Consider the following 18,608-nt stretch of genomic DNA (forward strand, 5'->3'; position numbering starts at 1 on the left):
TTTGGACGTGTGTGTGTGTGTGTGTGTAGAGTTAGTCAAGCGTTCTCTTCTTCCTTTCAGAGCTTAGTGGATTGAATGTCAATCTTGATATCCAGACTTTGAATATCGGGGCGATAGGATCTGAGCGAACATCTTCAACAATCACGTCAACATCTTCCAGCAAAGAGGTTCCCAATTTCGTGGGCCACATGCAGCACTTCATCTTCAATGGCCAACACTTCTTTGACATGGCACGCAGTGGACAGATGACTAACTTCAAGGTAGACTTCAATAATTGATTTAGTTAAACAAATAATTAGGCTTGAATACAATTCATAAAATATAATCACTTGTCTGTTAGAAATACTTCGTTTAACTTTCTATGAGAACTTGAGAACTCTTCTGATTATTTTTTAGCATACTATTTTGAAAATAATTACCATCAAATAAACAAAAATTCTCCCTGATGTGGCCAGCTCGTGACTATTTTATCGAGATTTGATTTTAAGATTTCGTTCCTGTCACCATGAGTGTAAAATCACCGCCAAAACGTATAAATTCCTCACTTAAGAGCATTCATGCGCGTATGAATATAATGGCCCAATAGTGCCCAATATCATATTTAATAACCGAAATACGGAATGTAAAAATGAAATTCCTGTTTATATTCTGAGAGAAAGTAGACCAAAGTGAATCACTAAAAGTTTGATGAATTTTATAAGTTCTTAATATCCAAGAATCAATGTAGGTATATTTTCATATATTAACACTGTATCAGCATCATAGAATCTGCATAAAGATGAGAAATGCAATTTTTGTGAAGCAGAAGTTTATTTACTTTGCCCATTACTGGGAGCAAAGTGGTTAGCTATTACTGTACCCTTCACTTAATAATATGACATTCGTTCTGGGGACATTTGATTTTATAAAGCGGCTGATTTTTAAACCGGCATACCTACACTTAAAAAAGTAAGAGGTTTTAAAGTCTCAATACTCGAAAAAAGAGAGACGTGAATTGCTATATTTATATTTCTTTTAACTTTTTATTTTGAAAAGGATCTTAAAACGTTTGCTTATTGCATTTTGATAAATAGAATCTGAAAGCAAAAATTCATCATAGATTGAGTTTTTAATAGTTTTTGTAATTTTTAACTATACCTCCTTTTTGTTCTAAAGTACATCGTATGACATCAAGTGCTTTTCTTACAACTATTGATGAGAACAAAATCGACACTGCGATTTCCTCATCTTTAGAGACCGACTTCTCCAGTTCTTGGTGCGACATTATTTTAGAATTTATTATGTCTAACAATTTTCAATACAATTATATATGCCTTTTTCAATTTTTAACATATATTGACCAAAAATTTAATCTTATAAAACAGCGATAATGATTTTATTAAAGGATGGTTTTAGCATGTTTTGAAATTTCAATGATTCTGTTCTTCCAGATTTGATTTTAAAAAGCTGCTGATTTTATAATCCAGTGATTTTATAAGTGGCAATTACTGTAATGTAGAAGCAGATGAATGCATAAATTGTCAGAAGCTGTTTTTTTTTTCTTATTATTAATGTAAATTACATCTTGCTGTTTATTAATGAATAATGCAAGGATTGATGGAATTAACCTGTTTGCGAACAAGTTTATTAGTTTGCATGGTAAGATTATCAATCACCTTGTACATTGATGCATGTGGAGCTTTTCTTATAATATTTCTTAACATGAATCGCTTGCATCATGTAATCAAATGAAATAAGTTTTATAATTTGTACGTAAAAGAAGTGCAACGACCCACTCTGCCCGAAATTTTCTGCAAGAATTAGGGCTTATTTCACATCTGAGGCGGCGAGTGGGGCTTATAAGTACGGGTGCAAATTTTTTTAAGGAAGTTAAAGACTATTTTAGGCTATCTTGAGTGACGGGGGTGGGGGGTGGGGGGGGCTTTTGATATTCCCTCGCGTAAATGTTTTGGAATTGTAGTTTTGAAGACGCCGTTTGAGTTGAGTTTTGCCCAACGCTTGGGGAATGGAGAGGAGTTTCCAGGGTTGTCCCCGTAATGTTTTTTTCTAATAATAAAGTCTAATTAATAGTGATAATTAAAAAAACGCAGAAGTTTGAACTGTATTTGGTAATGTAAGGGTAAGGAAAGCTCTTCCCAGAAAAAAATCTGAAACTGATGTTCGAAAGACGCAAATTCAAGCCATTTTTTGGCAAACTTAGAGCAAGGGGTGTGGGATTCTCTCCCAGAAATTTTGCAACGTTTAAAACATTTTTTTGAACATCCTTTGAAACGTTATTTTAGAAGGAAGAACGATAGAGTTCGGAAATTCTCCCAGTAGTTTTTTTTTTTTTTTTTTTTGAACAGATGAAATCTTAAGAACTCAGTCTTGAACTTCTTTTGTGGACTTCAAAAAAAGAACTCTGATTTTTTTTTCTTTCTAAATTTGAGTTTTAAAAACGCAGTTTTACTCTGTCTAGAGGGGTTCTCTTCCGGAATTTTTTTCCTCAAACTGGAGTCTTTATAACTCAAATTTAGGTCATCTTTGAATTTAAAGAAAGGAGGGAGTGCAATCGGGAATTTTCTCCCGGAAAAATTTCAAAATTGAAGTTTTAAAACTGAAATTTTAAACAGTATTTAGTGACGTTAATGTTCGGATAACCTCACCCAGAATGTTTTGAAATAGAAATCTTAACGTTGAGGCAATCTTTGATGATGAAAAAAGTTCGGGAGCAGTCGCACCCTTACCCCCTCCCCCCTATTCGTCACCACTGTTGCACATTAATATAGGTTTTACAGAAAACGACATATCATGCTTTTTAGTAATTTCATGTACAGGATATTTAAAAAAAGGAATCCCCTACTTTGAAATGACATACAGCAAATTACTGAGAGATAGAAAAATAAATCAAGTGCCATGTTGAGCAGATACATCTTGAATTTTTTATGCACCAGTTTTCAAAAATTGGTTCAGAAATTGACGTAGAGGGCGCTGTAGTCAAATGTCTTTTAATTGGTGCACGAAAATGTGCTCATTAAATAGACCAAATAGCGCTCTCTGGTGTCTAATTTTCGAACTATTTTTTAAAACCGGTGTATAAAAAATTCCATACATGCTTGTGCAGCATACAACTTAATATTTCGCCTTTCTATCTCACACGGTTTTACTATAATGTCATTTCAAAGTAGGGAAGTTCTTTCTCAAAGAAAGTACTGTACACAAGAAAGATAGTTTTTACCAAAGTACTGTACACAAGAAAGGTAGTTTTTGCCAAAAAACTGTACTCAAGTACAAAAATTTCATGCATTTTTACACTACTTTATTTTACCTTTTTTTTACCCAGGTAACAGCAAAGTTCGGCAAGAAAGACGAAATAGTTCATCACCCCGTCACATTCAAGTCGAAGTTCACCTTCATTGGTCTTTCCCAGTTAAAAGCCTATTCTTCGATGAATCTCTACTTCCAGTTCAAGACCTTGGAGCCTAATGGACTGATCCTGTACAATGGAGGCAAAGGCCAAGATTTCATCGCTATAGAGTTAGTGGATGGACACTTACACTACATCTTCAATTTAGGAGACGGACCTCGAAAGGTCAGATCAAACACCAGGACAACGTTGAATGACAATCACTGGCATGCAGTTACAATCGGTAAATTTAAAAGTTTACATTTTCAGTTTAAAACTAACTTTAACAGTAAAACTGGTATAATATAACGGGCTGTCCTATCTAATAACTATTTAGACTTAGTAGACTGGGGCACGTTTACGCAGTGCCCTTTTTTCAAAACGAAATATAACTGAAGAGCCAGCAGTCATAACAGATTGATGCTGCTCCCTAGCAAATATCCTCTCAAGTTTTTGAGCATCAGTCGGACTATGGTCTAGCATGCAGAAAGAATAATCTGTTTTCTTCAAAGTTGAGTAAATTTTGTGTTGAACGATTTGAAGCTTATTGTGAATAAATGAAACTTAATAAAAAAATATATAAAAATTAGCCGACTTTTATCCCTTTTTGAGAATTGTATTTGTATGAATTGAAATGCTATTAAATTTTTTTTTGCACGTTAAAAATAAACCCAAACTTGGTGACAGGGCAAGTTTACGCGTTGATGTTAGAGCACCTTTACGCACGTTCTTACTGTGTCTCATTTAAACTTGCCCCTGACACCTTTTTCGCTCCAAACTGTCTTAAACCTTTTTAGCATTTTCCGGCTTTTTAGTTTTAAAAATTAGCATTTAATTTTTATTTAAGTTACATTACACATTCGTATCTTATAGCTTACAACCATATAGTGCTGTCTTCATGCCTCTTCAGCTTTAACTTTATACATTATTCAGCATGTCAAAACTTTGCTTTATTTTAACGATGATAAGACATTATGTTCAAAACACTAACAGGACCACTTTAGTTGTCAAAATAAATATCCGTAAACGTGCCTCGTGTTCGAGGCAAGTTTATGCAACCGACTTGGACTCGAAAATAATTATTTGAACGGTTAAAAACACAAACTGAGCAACAACTGAATGTGCCAATTTTGACTCTATTAACTGCTTCATAAAACCGCAATGTCTAAAATTTCCTAAGTTCAAACATAAAAATTAGAAAATTTATTGAAAAAAATCCGCGTAAATGCGCCCCGGTCTACCTTAATACTATTAGTCTAAAACAAGTGATTTGAGTTAATGAAAATCCACCTTTCACACCACTCTCTAAATTAAAAGAAATCGTTTTCTTAAACTAAAATGCGTACGCATCTCTTACCTTAAGTTCTGAGCGTATTCATGTAGTAATAATTATCCTCATTAGAATAAAGGCAACTATCTATCAAAGCCTGAGCCCGTCGGAGGAATAGAATTTAATAGTAAAACGCATTACAGTAAGAATAAAATGAAAATCTCCCACCTTCTTTAAAACAAAAGCTTCCAACTTTTAAATAAAAGCGTTGTACAAGGAATTATTGATGACAAGTAAAAATGTTTGCTGACGTGAAGAAAAAAGAATCATAAAAACAACTAAGGGGTAATTAAACATAATTAAAGCACAAATAGACAAAATTATAGCATTTACATTCATCTTGAGGCTAACACCATTATGAAGGGTTCGAAGGGATACCTTGAAACCTCAAAACACGTGTCAGCAGTATTTTTCCAAATTTGCTTCAAGGACATTTTTATTTTTTATAGAATTGTTTTTGGTAAAGTGCTCAGCGAAGAGGAGAAGTGTTGGAGTCAAACCTTCCTTAAGCCGTATTTTCGATTTTATTACCGTATTGTATACTGCCGTGGGCAGGTGAAGGGCAGTATCTGGAGACATAAGTTTTCGAAGCATATGAAGAAACGCGTTTTGAATTCAATACTAACAATAGGGAAGTGTTGGAGTTAGTCGCTTGTTTTACTCTTTTTTTTTCCAGCTGAAACCAAATAGGTAAGTTTGTACAGTAAGGCAAACTTTCGATAGATGACAGAAAGACAAGAAAAAAAAATATTTAAACTGCGCTTTACCTGCTCACGGAAGTATATATAAAAAATTACTATTATGACCTACCCCCTTCCCCCTCTAGAAGGTTAACTCTGGCTGTGCTAGTAGTTTTAGTAATAGCTCCCTTAGTCACGGGATTTTGCTTGAATGGTGGAAGGTCGAGTGATAGGTTTTTTTTAAAACTTGCAGTCTGTTCTTTTCAAAGTTCATTTACAGTTGAATAAGTAGAGTGAAACCTGTGTATAACAATACTGTTGATAACAATAAACCTGTCTACAACGGTATTTTCCTTGGTCTCAGCAAAATGTCAGCATAAATAATCAAACTGTCTATAACGACAACTTGTCTAGAACAATATTTTTTTAGGTCCCAACAGTATCGTTGTAGACAGGCTTTACTATATTGCTTTTTCTTATTTATTTATTTCAATTCATTTTTTATGTTTTAATATATTCCTATCGTGCAGGTCGTCCTTCGGTAAAACAGCACACTCTGATGGTGGACGACATGATAGCCACGGTTGCCAGCACGGGCTCCAACGTGCATTTGGACTTGGACGGACTGCTGTATTTGGGAGGTGTTCCACGGTCCACATACGCAGGACAGCTTCCGAAACTGGTGCAGTCTCGACATGGATTCGAGGGTTGCTTGGCCTCTCTCGACCTCAACGGAGAGACTGTCGATCCTATAACGGATGCTGTTGTGCCTAGTACCCTGGTCTCAACTGGATGCGCTGGTATGTCCTAGAGATCCTATATACGGAGAGATTCGACAACGGAGCGCCGATCTCCGCCATGTTTAGTCCAAGTGTTGTGAGCTCGAAATGCTGAGCTGTGTGAATTTCTAGATTTTCCACGGAATATAGGACATGAAATCTTTAAAGAACAGACTGTTTCTTTTTTCTCTCTCTCCTCGTATTTTCATTAAACGGAATGAGCGCCAAGTCTGGCAATCTGGCGCCAATTATTTCGTATCTTCATAGCGCTTACAAAGAAAATTATTTTTCTCAAAAATTTGTTCATAAAGATAAACTAGTATGTTGTGGCCATCACGAAACTTTCTTCTATATTTTTCTTTTTTTTTCTGATCCCTCCCCTTGCTTGACGAGGAAGCAATATTCCCAACAAAAACGAAATTACACATGCAAAAACTTCACGACCATCCCAATGTCTGAATTATTGCAAAAGCAAAGCAAAGAGCGAATACTGAAAGTTATTTTAAAAGCCTTGCTTGAATTAATTACAAATATTTTATTTGTTAACAAACATAAGATGGCAACAGTTAAAAATTTTAAATCATTGAGATAATATTTCCGATCATTTCCATACAATTAAAATCACGAGAAATACGCAGACGACAATCTATTACGATTTATCTTTCTTATTGTTGCATTAATAAAACTATTTTTATTCGCTAAAAAATAATGATAATAAAAATAAATCAGCACCTCTTGGCGCGATTGGCGCCAAAATTGAACCAAAGCCTGTTTACATATGGATTCACATATATTCCAAATTTCAACCAGAACGTAGCATTACTTCTTGAGATAGGGCACTCACAATGGAAAAAAAGAACGGGCGATTGCGCTACCCCCTTTTTAGCTGTTGACACCAAAATAAAATCAGCTCTTATACCCACTAAGGGCTACTTGCCGATAAATTTATCTTTCATTCCGTTCATTATTTCTTGAGATACAGCAGTCACAATTGACGACAAAAAACGTTCAATAGCTCAACCCCCGTTTGAGTTATTGACACCAAAATTGAATCAGCACCTGTTCCTGTTAATGGCAACATATGGACCAAATTTGTTTGATTCCGCCAGTTACTTCCTGAGGAATAGCAATCACGCGTAACTCAAAAAACGTCCCATTGCTCCACCCCCCTTGGAGGAATTCGCGCCAAAAACCAACGGGCACAAGTTCACATAGGGGCACATATGTGTACCAAGTTTCGTTCGATTTCATGCGGTAGTTTTTGCTGTAGAGCGGCCACAAAAAACTGGTCACACACAGACGTGACACACATACACACACACATACACACAGACAGACAGACATTTTCCAAAAATAGTCGAAATGGACTCAGCACACCTCAAAACGTTCGAATCCGTCAAAATTCGAAATTCGAAAATTTGCACGAATCCAATACTTTCTTCTATATATTAGATATAGAAGAAAGTAAAAACAGATATTTGTGATCTGCACATTGCATTTCATAATATCATAACTAGTTCCCAATTTTTTCGATACAATGTACATTGATATTTGGGGCAAAAGATGCATTAGGGTCTACCGGGAATGAGCATCTTTAGACATAGATGGTCGCCGTTCCGAAGTTGTCCAATCTCTCCGTGTTTAGGATCTCTAATATGTCCTATGTCCCAGTGGAGTCTTTTTGTTTGCTTCTGATCAACTGGAATCGTTACTGTCTCTACTTTTTCGTATTTATTCTAGCTTCATTTAAGAGTTCAGTTTCAAAAATCTCAAGCCGTTACTAGCATTTCATGTCCTATTTATTGTTTTCAAGAGAGGATATTTACTCTCCCACCCCCACCCCCAAATAGAATAAAAGGATTTCCTTTTTGGATCCCCCCCCCTTTTTTGTTGTTGTTGTTTTAATCGTGATTTTTCACAAAAAATGCAATGAATAATTCTTTTTTCGTACTTGCAATGTGTTGCATAGCTATGAATGGGTTGATACATCTTAAAATATATCCTGCACATCTAAAAAGTACTTTTTTATTGCTTGCAGCTAAAAGATACGTTCATCTTTACTGGATTGGATTCGTTTGCATATTAGACTAAGTCTCCCCCTCCCCGCCTCCCATGGCTGATCACTGCAAGTAATTTTAAAAGTACTGCTGTAGAGTTTTCTGGGCAAAATTCTTTAGATATGCGCCAATTGACAACAAAAACAAGAATACTTAGCAATGACTTTTAAGTTAGATGTCATCTACTTTCGGAAAAGTATTTCATTGAAAAAAAACTCGTTTTGACTTTAATACTAAACAAGGAGGTAGTTTATTTTTATAAGTTCTTCGAAATTACCTGGCTTACAATTTTATCTGCTTTTATATCTTTGTATTACTCAAAACTATAGCAACAGTGTTGATTAGTGGTTTGCTGAGTAGTACTTATTTTTACCTTTTTTTCACATCTTTCATTTCATATATAAATGATCTTTCTTAACTCAGCATAACTTCTCACTGCACATTTTTCTTGCTACTCAATAAGTCCAATAACACTGATGAAGATGAGATCGCCTTTGACATAACTACAAATATAGATTGATTTTTTATATTAAATTGAATACAAGATTTCAGTTATCTTTTCAGTTAATTGTTTAAAGAATTTGCTTTTAAATTAAAGCTCATTCTAAACGCTTCTAGTTTACTAATACCTTGGATTTTTAAAATTAAGACAAATCATGAAAAATACTCCATGCAATTGAAAATTGTTTTGTACGCTTTCCTTCATTTAAAAAAAAATGATTGGATTAATTGTGTGAATTTTGACAAAATTAAACTGCACTTGGTCTAAACAGGTCCTGTCACTAAATGCAGCACTTCAGCCTGTGCCAACCGTGGGATTTGTGTTCAAATGTGGAACAGCTACACTTGCGACTGTGATATGACATCCTTTACCGGACCAACTTGCTCTGATGGTACGTATTAGTTCTTTACGAATAATAAAAGCAGTTTAAGTCTTTAAGTTGTAAAAAGAACTGTATCAAGTTTGTTTGCTTCTTATTTTCATTTTTCGAAAAATAATTTAATTTTCTATCTTCCCACGGTAACTCTTAAGCTTGAAATTATTTGTACATATTTGTATTTGCTATGTTATGACCGTTTTTTATTTGTTCGAATAGTAGTTATATGCGTATTGTGAAACGTAATGAGATCGTTTCCAAAATTTTAAAAGTATCTTTTTCGGAAAGAGCATGCTTAAAAACATAGAATCTGACCATTTTTTAAATAATTTCTTTAAGTTTAATATTTTTGAAAAAATACTTAAATCGGTGCTCTTTCATCGTTTAACGCTTCTGCCGATGACATCACAAATGATAAAATGACATTCAGTGTTGCCATTTTCACGGTCCAAAATATTTAATTCGCATCTTTACTTACGTGAATTGGCAACAATATGGCTGGTAGCAAGCATAGAGCGTAATTTTAATTCGCTGCTTGATTATCATAACGTGGGAACGTAGTAGAAAGATGCGGTAAAGTGCATCATTTGTGACGTCATAAAGACCACGCCTTATTTGAAAAATTGTAAATATAAAAAAAATAATTAAAAAAAACTGTTGGGGAAAATGAAAGTATTTTCTGGGTCCATGTTACTTTTTTTTTCTTTTTGCTCATTTTATCCATTTCAATGACTAAAAGTAGTACTTTTGACTGAAGAAAACCACCCTATTACATGAAATCCCCCGAGTTGTATTAACCTTGAAAAGGCATGTAGGGTTTTTTCTATGCAAGTGCTTTAGGTTTGCATACATGTTTTTGTTTGGTTCTAATTTGTAAACTTATTAAGATGTTTAAGAACTTTGTATATTTCGTTTTTAGGAGGAAAAAAAGTCCCATTCTGAAAACTGTACGAACAATCATGCACTGCATAAGCTTTAATTTCAGAACAATCAGGCCAATTCTTCTACCAGTCGAACTTCTTCCCCTTAGTTTTCGGAAAGTCACGCGGGAGAAATTGCGACCGATTCACCGATCTTATAGCAAATTCGTCACGTGACCAAGTCAAAAACGATTTCGAAGTTAATCCGAGGTGTGCGAAAATTGGGTTGAATATTATCCTGAATATTATCATAGTGCACATATATGTTAAAATCTGATGTTTTAAAATTTATTGCAAGATATTTTATTACGTTATTCGAATTTTAAAACATTCAGTAGAGGAGAAGGTGTAAATATGGGCACTTTCTTCGTTTTTGATTTAAAGTTCCTTTCGATTGAAAACCTTCTAGATTTTCGTCGTTTATTAACAGCTGTAACAATTATCCTAAATGCGAGAAGGAATAACAATGACTATTATCAATGACTTTACTTCAAAAACGACGATTTACAAAAAGCTTTTTAAAAAGCACCAGAAAAGATGAGGTGTAAATATGGGCCCTCTTCAAAAAAAAAAAAAAAAACACCAGAAATAGTTTGAAAACCAGATAAAAGTATACTGAATGGTAGAGAATTCATTTATAAACAAGAGAAAAAAATACATTGTGTACGAAAAGTCCTTGACACATTTTAAAAAAATCATAGAAAATCAATAAATTGTCTTATGAATTTGCAGTTTGCCCCATAATACTTTACAAGTTCAAGAGTTTTTTTATGACATCATGAAAAAATGTAATAATAAAGATTTAGTTATAAATATTTAATAATAAATATTACTGCCGTTTAGATATTTTTCGTATTTCTTTATTTTTGCTCTTCATAGATTGCTATACTATAGCAGTGTATGAAGAGCAGTTTCAACAACCTCAGAAATAGCTTACAAGCAGTAACTTTAGAATTATTGAATGCGTAACTATGCACAGCAATGTCAACCTTTTTTTGTGTAAAACACAAAGTATAAAACGTATTTCGTTGCCTTACCCGGAGAGTATGGCACTAGATCTTTTATTATTACTTTTTTTTTATGATGTCATAAAAAAAATACTCTTAAACTTGTAAAGTATTATGGGCCAAACTACATATCCATACGACAGTTTATTGCTTTTCTATGATTTTTTTTTAATGTGTCAAGGACTTTTCGGACACCCTGCATATTTAAAGAAATCGCAAACATAGCTGACTCTTTCAGCCCCAGCACAGTCTAAGAGTGACTTCATTTGACACATACAAATTTTACCCGCACCTCTGCCCGAGCGTATTCAAAGAACTTTCCATCACGAAAGATGCAAGTTGCATTGCTTGAGAAATAATTGTGTTGATTAAAAAAAGGTGGAATAATTATGCGCACCCTTTAAATGGGGGCCTATATTTACTCCAGCTACACCTCAGAAAGATAACCCACATGTAACGTAAAAGCGTGCTTGACTATAGGTGTACTTCAAAAAGAAGCTTAAGATCTCCGCTTTTCGGACATCACTATGAAATTGTTTTCAACTAAACATAAGAACATGAAAAGAAAACAATTTCACATGCACCTTAAAGGTTTGCAGTCCGGAAAAAACAACAATTAGCACAGTAACTCACGCTGCATTATACTGTCTGACCATCGATTACATGGAAAGGCTAATATCCGGTTTGTAGGCGGAAATGGACATATCTATTAGTTTATATGGGTGTTGGTTTGTTACAGATATGCACTTTTGTTTCTCTATTATTTAGCCTTAGTTTTGTAAAAATGAAAATTTGCTCTCGGCAACATTTTTTTATCTAAAGTATATTCGAATATTCGATCTATATTCTCACGGCAAAAATTAATTGATTTATTTATTCACAACAAAGTTTTGAGCTTACCATTTTGCTTTTACGTTCCTGAACGAAATGAAACTATTTTCTTTTCTTTTTGTTGTTTCCATGGTAACTATTTTTGTTTTCCCTTATTTTATTTTAGAGAATGCAATAAATGAATAAGGCACTAGTGACATTATAAAACGCGTATATCAAAATTCCATCGTTATTTTCCCTTCTCCCCTGCTAGATTCATTCAGATGGAATAGTCTTTACTTGGCAGATTGCCAAATTACATACAATCCGCGGTCAAACAGTACAGTTCTTTAAAGAATTTTTTCATCTTTTCTCTGCTATCTTGCATTAGTAAATGACACCATTTCCAGTCCTCGAAGCCAGTTTTGTGTACCACCCATAGCCGCTAGGGGCGTGTTTACACCTTTTCCTTTACATCTCTCTCAGCCGCAAGCAACTTCGTTAAATGTGAATGATTCTTGCTTCGTATTTTCCAGAAAGTGTCTCCTACAAATTCGGACAACGGGGAGGCCTCATCACTTTTTCGTTCTCCTCCGACAAACGGCCGGACACAAAGAGCGACTTGTTGGCCCTGGGTTTCATCAGCTCTACCGACAACGCTGTCCTGGTGCGAATAGACAGCGGCAGCAGCAACGATTACATGGAACTGGAAATAGTATGGAAATTCATTATCTGGAAACACGTCATAGTATTAAACATACTGTATTATCCGGCGTGCCGGAAAAAAAAAGCGAAGTTGACTAGCATGCCGGGAAATTCGAATTTTCCGGCAAGGCGGATAATTTGAGGCTTATTTTGCAACAAAACAAGAGTAAATTTCCCCATTCAGATCTAATCAGGAAGCGAACCACTGTAAGGAAAAAAATTAATTCATCCCGAAAGTAACCTTCTTTCAAAAAAAAAAAAAAAATATGTATTGCATATAATATGTGTTTGTTATTTATGGTAGGTCATTATTAATTGATTTAATTATATGCCAATAAAGTAACCAATTCAGAAGCAATCATCGTTACTGCGATTTGTTCATAATTTTTTTAAAATAAATTATTTTAGATTCCTTTTAGAGAGGTAAGTTTGTTTATTTAGTTGTTTTTTTTTTTGTTTTTTTTTTTTTTTTTTGAATAGCTATGGTAAATTCTTTAGCACTGGTTTAGGAGCGGTAGTTTACTGCTAAATGCTTTCTTACTTATTTTTAATTTATTTTTTATAAATTATTCGTTATTAAACAATATTTTCTTGTGAAAATAACAAATGACATTGTTAGTAAATATTTTTACAAAATTAAACTGTTTATTAATGCTAATATGATATGTATAGAACTTATATTCAGTTTTAAGTTGAATATATATTTTTAAAGTATTAGTTTCTTTTTTTCCTATTCTCGATTTTTCCGGCATGCTGGACCAGGCGCCTGTTATTGAAAATCTGGCGACCCCCGAATTTTGCTGCATGCCGGATAATGCGGGGTAATACAGTATGTGTATTGATAGGAAAAATAAACTTAAAACAGCATAAACAGTAGAAACAGCTTTATAGTCTAGAATGAAAGAAACAATGAATACAAGGAATAACTAACGTTAATGTGGGAGAAATGGGACATAAAAAGTATAAACGCATTTTGTACTTGTACAATTACTTTTAAAGAAACTATAGTTCGGAAAAATCTAACCCAGCAGCGTCATAATGCTATGATTAGGAACTGTGTAGCCTTCAAGGCCTTCCCGAGAGACTCTCATTAGTCACTGTGTGATAAGAACAGGGGACCATCGGGGGAGATGTAGCCTTTAAGGCTGCCAGGATAGGTCTGCCCCAAGCATAAAAATGTAGAATCATCAAATGAAGTTTTTCAGGGCTTTCAGCAAGCAAGTTGTCGACCTATAATGATTTTTTAATGAGCGGTTTTACAAGCAGGGATACTCGTACGGGAGGTCACTGCGACCTCCAAAATATTCTATTACTTGGCGTATTTTGCTTGATGATTCAGCGTATTGGAACAGTGTACATTGGAGCAGATTTTTTTTTTAACACGCTTTTATTAGTTTCACTTGTATGTTTGTGAGTAACTCTCCTTTTGACTAAAAGCTAGTGGCTTATTACTGTTAGTACATGCCGCTACTTTATGAGCGTTCGTGGCCGAGCAGTCTAAGATGCGGGTCTTCGCTGACGTCCACCTCCGGGAATCTTGGGCGTGCATTCTAATCCCGTCTACAACGAAAAAAAATTTATAATCTTGCAACTCAATTTTCGCACACTTTTTGCGATCACATTCTTTTAAAATTTGGAATGCAACCTCAGACTCAATGACAATGCAATGTTCCATAATTAAATTAATTTATTAACGATAAGTTATTAGTTTATTCTAATGAACACGCTTTTATTAGTTTAACTTGTATGTTTGTGGGTCCAACTTTCCTTTGGACAAATAGCCAGTGGCTTATTAGAATTACTTACAACGTACAAATCAGAGCTGCGGAGTGTAACAATATTTGCACATGAATTTACCAGAAAGCATTCAAAATGTCTGATGCAAATAATGCAATAGAATACTAAGATACATTCCATTATAAAAATCGAACACACGCACAAAGATTTCATTTAAGAGTTACAAGTGTCAGCAATATTTAGTATCTAAATCTTATTTTAAAATAAAATAATAGTTTAAAAAACTAAAAAACACGCTTTAGTAGCAAAATGAACTAAAAAGTTAAAAATAATCTTTGAATGACAAGTATATAAAGTAATTGACCAAACACTTAATTTTACAAAAATGTTTTAAAAAAAAGCGTGGGGAGCTTCTTATCAGTTGTCTTAAATTTCTTCCACTTTTATCCATGCAAAAATGTAAATAGGCAGCCCCCCACCCTTTTTTTTTTATTACAGTAAAATTAAGTTTTTGGTCAATTACTTTATATACTTGTCATCCAAAGATTATTTTTTACTTTTTAGTTCATTTTGCTACTAAAGCGTGTTTTTTTAGTATCTTAAACTATTATTTTGTTTTTAACTTTTTAGTTCATTTTGCTACTAAAGCATGTTTTTTTAGTTTTTCAAACTATTATTTTATTAATGCCGACAATATATTTTTTTCATTATATGTAGCCCAGTAAATTTAGGAGAAGAATAGGGTCGATGCACCATGAATTTATAATTAGCTGAATTTTTCTGGATTAGCTCCTGGACATGTGTGGAACAAATCCTGAATAGCCCCCAAAGTTCCCATGTGAGCTTCTATCCAAAATGGCGGATCGAAGATGGCCGCCTAGTACTTTTTGTTTTCCTCATAACTCAGTCAAAAATGAAATCTTTTCAGTTCTGAAAAAACTGTAAGCTCTAGAAGTAATTTTTTGTCCATACATAACTTAAAATAACCATTGAAAAATTTCTATTTGTTTTCACACCAAAAACTGAAATGTCTATGTTCTATGTAACATGCAGCAGAACATATAAGCTACTAAAATAAATAATGTTTTACATTTTTGGGGTTATTTTTTTTTTAATATTTACCCTCATATATTAGTCAATAGTTGTTATTTGTCAATTTTGAAAAAAATGCTGTGTATGTTTGAATTGGTGCTTGTGTTCATTAAAAACTGATGTACTACATTCGCTAGATTTCCCTTTTAAAAGACTAAGTTTTACCTGACCAAGAAACTAAAAGAATACAGTATTAGAGTTGGGAGGGGAGATGACTCCGGGGGAGCATCGTTCCCTGAAATATTTGATTTGTTATTGCAAAAATAATTCACATTAGTTTCAAAGCACCTCTTTGAAAAAAATTCTGTTTTATAAATTAAAGTTTGCTTAGTAATCTAAACTAACCTTTTTTATCTTAACAAAATTGTGTCAGCCATGACATTTGATATTTAGCCTGTGAAGAGACGAAATAACTAAAATATTTTTTCTCAAACAAAACACCGCCTAGAAACATTTCCTCATAAAAATATTTCTCCAATTTTTCAGGTGGACGGTAATGTTTTTATGGTGTACAATATGGGCACAGAAGATCATCCAATTGGCGAGCTGAGCGTCAATGTAAACGACAATCAGTATCACGTGGTACGCTTCACGAGATCTGGTCCCAATTCCACTATTCAAATTGATGATCACAACGTGCGAACGAAACAACCAACAGGTATTTTTTCTTCTTACATGCATCTGTGCATTGTTGCAAAGCTTGAAAACAATATAGAGATAAAGTTTTTATATAATTGGGTTTTCTCCGAAATTTTAAAAGTATTTTTTTTCTGAAAGAGCATGCTTAAAAACATGGATTTTAATCATTTTTTAAACCAGTCGACTAAATGAAGTATTTTTTTTTTTAAATATTTTAATCGGTGCACAGATTCAATTTCATTTTTTACGCTTCTGCTCATGACATCACAAGTAATGAAATGTCATTCACTGATGTCATCAGCGCAGAGCGAAATATTATTAGATGATTATGAGCGGCATTAGATGAAAATAAAATATTATTGCGACAAAAAAAATGAATGAATTCCATGTTTGCTTCAAAAAAGACTTCATTCAAAATTCTCATTATGATTGCTATTAATATTGCTGTTTAATGGCAACCTTTTTTTTAAACACTTTGCAAACATTCAGCACACCAATGGAGTAGCGCGCCAATATACATCACTTCTGACGTCATAAAGACCACGCCTTATTTTCAAAATCGAACATTAAAACAAATTAAATAAAAAGTAACTATAGGGGAAATAAAAGTTTTTTTCTGGCGACTTGTTATTTTTTTTAATAATAATTTATTTATTTATTTATTTTTTATTTATTTATTTTTTTTTTTTTTGCTTCATCTATCAATTTCAGTGGCTAAATGTAGTAGAATGAAAAACCCCCATTATGTTACAAAAAAAGTTTTAAGTTTCATAAAAATATCCTTTTTCTGTGTTTATTTTTTTTCATGTGCTTGTTCAACGATAAATATAAATGAGTGGTGCCCAACCTACTGCCCGTGGGCCATATGTGGCCTGCGAAGCTTATACATGTGGACAGTTGTAATGTTCAATTTTACGAATCGAAATATACATTCTGGAACCTTCCAATATAAATAATCATCTAACATTCAGTATTAGGAATGATTGTTGCAAATTTGGAGCCAAATAATCAGAAATTGGCTTTTGAATGACAAGTGAAAACTTTCTAATAAATTAAATAATGATACAGTAATGAAAACAATAGTTCTTGGTTTGTAAATGTCTTATCTTTTCTGAGTTTTTCTATGTCATTAAAATAATATTTCTAAAAATATCTAATAAGAAAATCTATAATTTTAGATATTTTAAATAAAAATACCTAAATAAATCTTTAAAAAATCTAAATCTAAAAATATAATAAAAAGGCTACCTTAATATCTAAATAATCTAAAAGTATCTAAAAATATCTATCTAAATCTAAGATCTAATATTTTTTAGATATTAGAAAATATCTAAAAAAATCTAACTACATATAAAGATAAGATATCTCTATCTAAAAATATCTAGATTTGAACTTGATGTGTTCTGACCTGCGAGATTCATCTTAATGTGAGGTGCGTCCCGCGTGGAAATAAGGTTGGGTCACTGATATACTAAATCGATGAATAAATAGATTGTATCTTGTTAGAGCGGTAGACACTTATAAAGATTATTTATTCATTTATTTTTGAAAAGAGCTTTTGTGACCAGTGCTGTGCCGCGATATCAATTTAGTTTTTTTATGGGTTTAGTTACAACCCTCTTATCTTTTACTCGCAACGCCACTGTAATTACGCGCGGTATTTCCGATTTATTAATACCGAATTGTTTCAATGACACATTTTATGTTCCCCATTTCCTCCTGAACATGAGCATTTGGGCAGGTGGATTCGCTTTTGAAAAGAAAACTCAATACTAAAATTCTAACATAGTTTCAAATCTTTCATTCAGGTCGCCAACATACGATCTTCAACAGCCACTCGAAGATTCAGGTGGGTGGCAAATTCAACTCGGTCAAGAACAGAATCGAACGGCCGTTCCATGGGGTGATCTCGGGACTTGTGTTCGGCAGCAACAGGATATTGGACATGGCTGCAGAAAACGATCCCAGGGTTGAAGTGCAAGAGGATGTGGAATTGCTCATCGCCATTCCTCCCGGAGGCCCAACAACGGAATCAAGTGAGGAAGAGGTGAGGTGTAAAAGGATACCGCAGGCGATAAATAAAAATACAGTGGAACTTGATTATCTGGATATACGGATAATCCGAACCCATAATAAGATATTTAAAAAGAAATTTGGCCACACATATAATCATTTTAAGTTAAGGTAGCGAAACCACAACTACAAGAACGAAAGACGTTCGCTTTACGTTTCGATCTATTACAGAGGTGTGAAAGTTATTAGAATAGTTGTGAAACTTAGAGTAAAATCTTGTTATGTTTAAGAAATAATACTTCACTTTTAAAATATTGATGCACTTAATATTGAGGGTGCATTCTCTTGTTTTGTACTAAAGATTCGTTGCGTCTTGCAATCTTTTTAGTAGTTTTAGGCAATTAATTTGCATTTCCTCGTCATGGTGCCAAATTTGGATGAGTCCTTCTGTCAAACAATTCTTTTTTGTAAAGTTCTATTTTTTTTCTTTACAATGGTTCAAATGTTCTCTACTGGGCGCATATATGGACTGTTTCCATGCCGTGGAAGTGCTTTTATCTTTTTTCATTCAAAAAT

At 33.6% G+C, this 18,608-nt stretch overlaps 1 protein-coding gene across 1 annotated transcript in view; it reads left to right on the forward strand.

The window, feature by feature from the left end:
• LOC129222977 (neurexin-1-like) overlaps nucleotides 1-18,608 on the forward strand; it is a 251,493-nt gene that overhangs the window by 222,490 nt on the left and 10,395 nt on the right. Inside the window, exons 12-18 of the mRNA XM_054857539.1 lie at nucleotides 61-260; nucleotides 3,323-3,629; nucleotides 5,926-6,195; nucleotides 9,005-9,124; nucleotides 12,383-12,561; nucleotides 15,867-16,038; nucleotides 17,828-18,066. Of these exons, the coding sequence (XP_054713514.1) occupies nucleotides 61-260; nucleotides 3,323-3,629; nucleotides 5,926-6,195; nucleotides 9,005-9,124; nucleotides 12,383-12,561; nucleotides 15,867-16,038; nucleotides 17,828-18,066 (1,487 nt within the window). The remainder of the gene's footprint in view (nucleotides 1-60; nucleotides 261-3,322; nucleotides 3,630-5,925; nucleotides 6,196-9,004; nucleotides 9,125-12,382; nucleotides 12,562-15,866; nucleotides 16,039-17,827; nucleotides 18,067-18,608) is intronic.

Source organism: Uloborus diversus, chromosome 5 (genome assembly GCF_026930045.1).
Source record: "Uloborus diversus isolate 005 chromosome 5, Udiv.v.3.1, whole genome shotgun sequence".
NCBI classification, from domain to species: Eukaryota; Metazoa; Arthropoda; class Arachnida; order Araneae; family Uloboridae; genus Uloborus; species Uloborus diversus.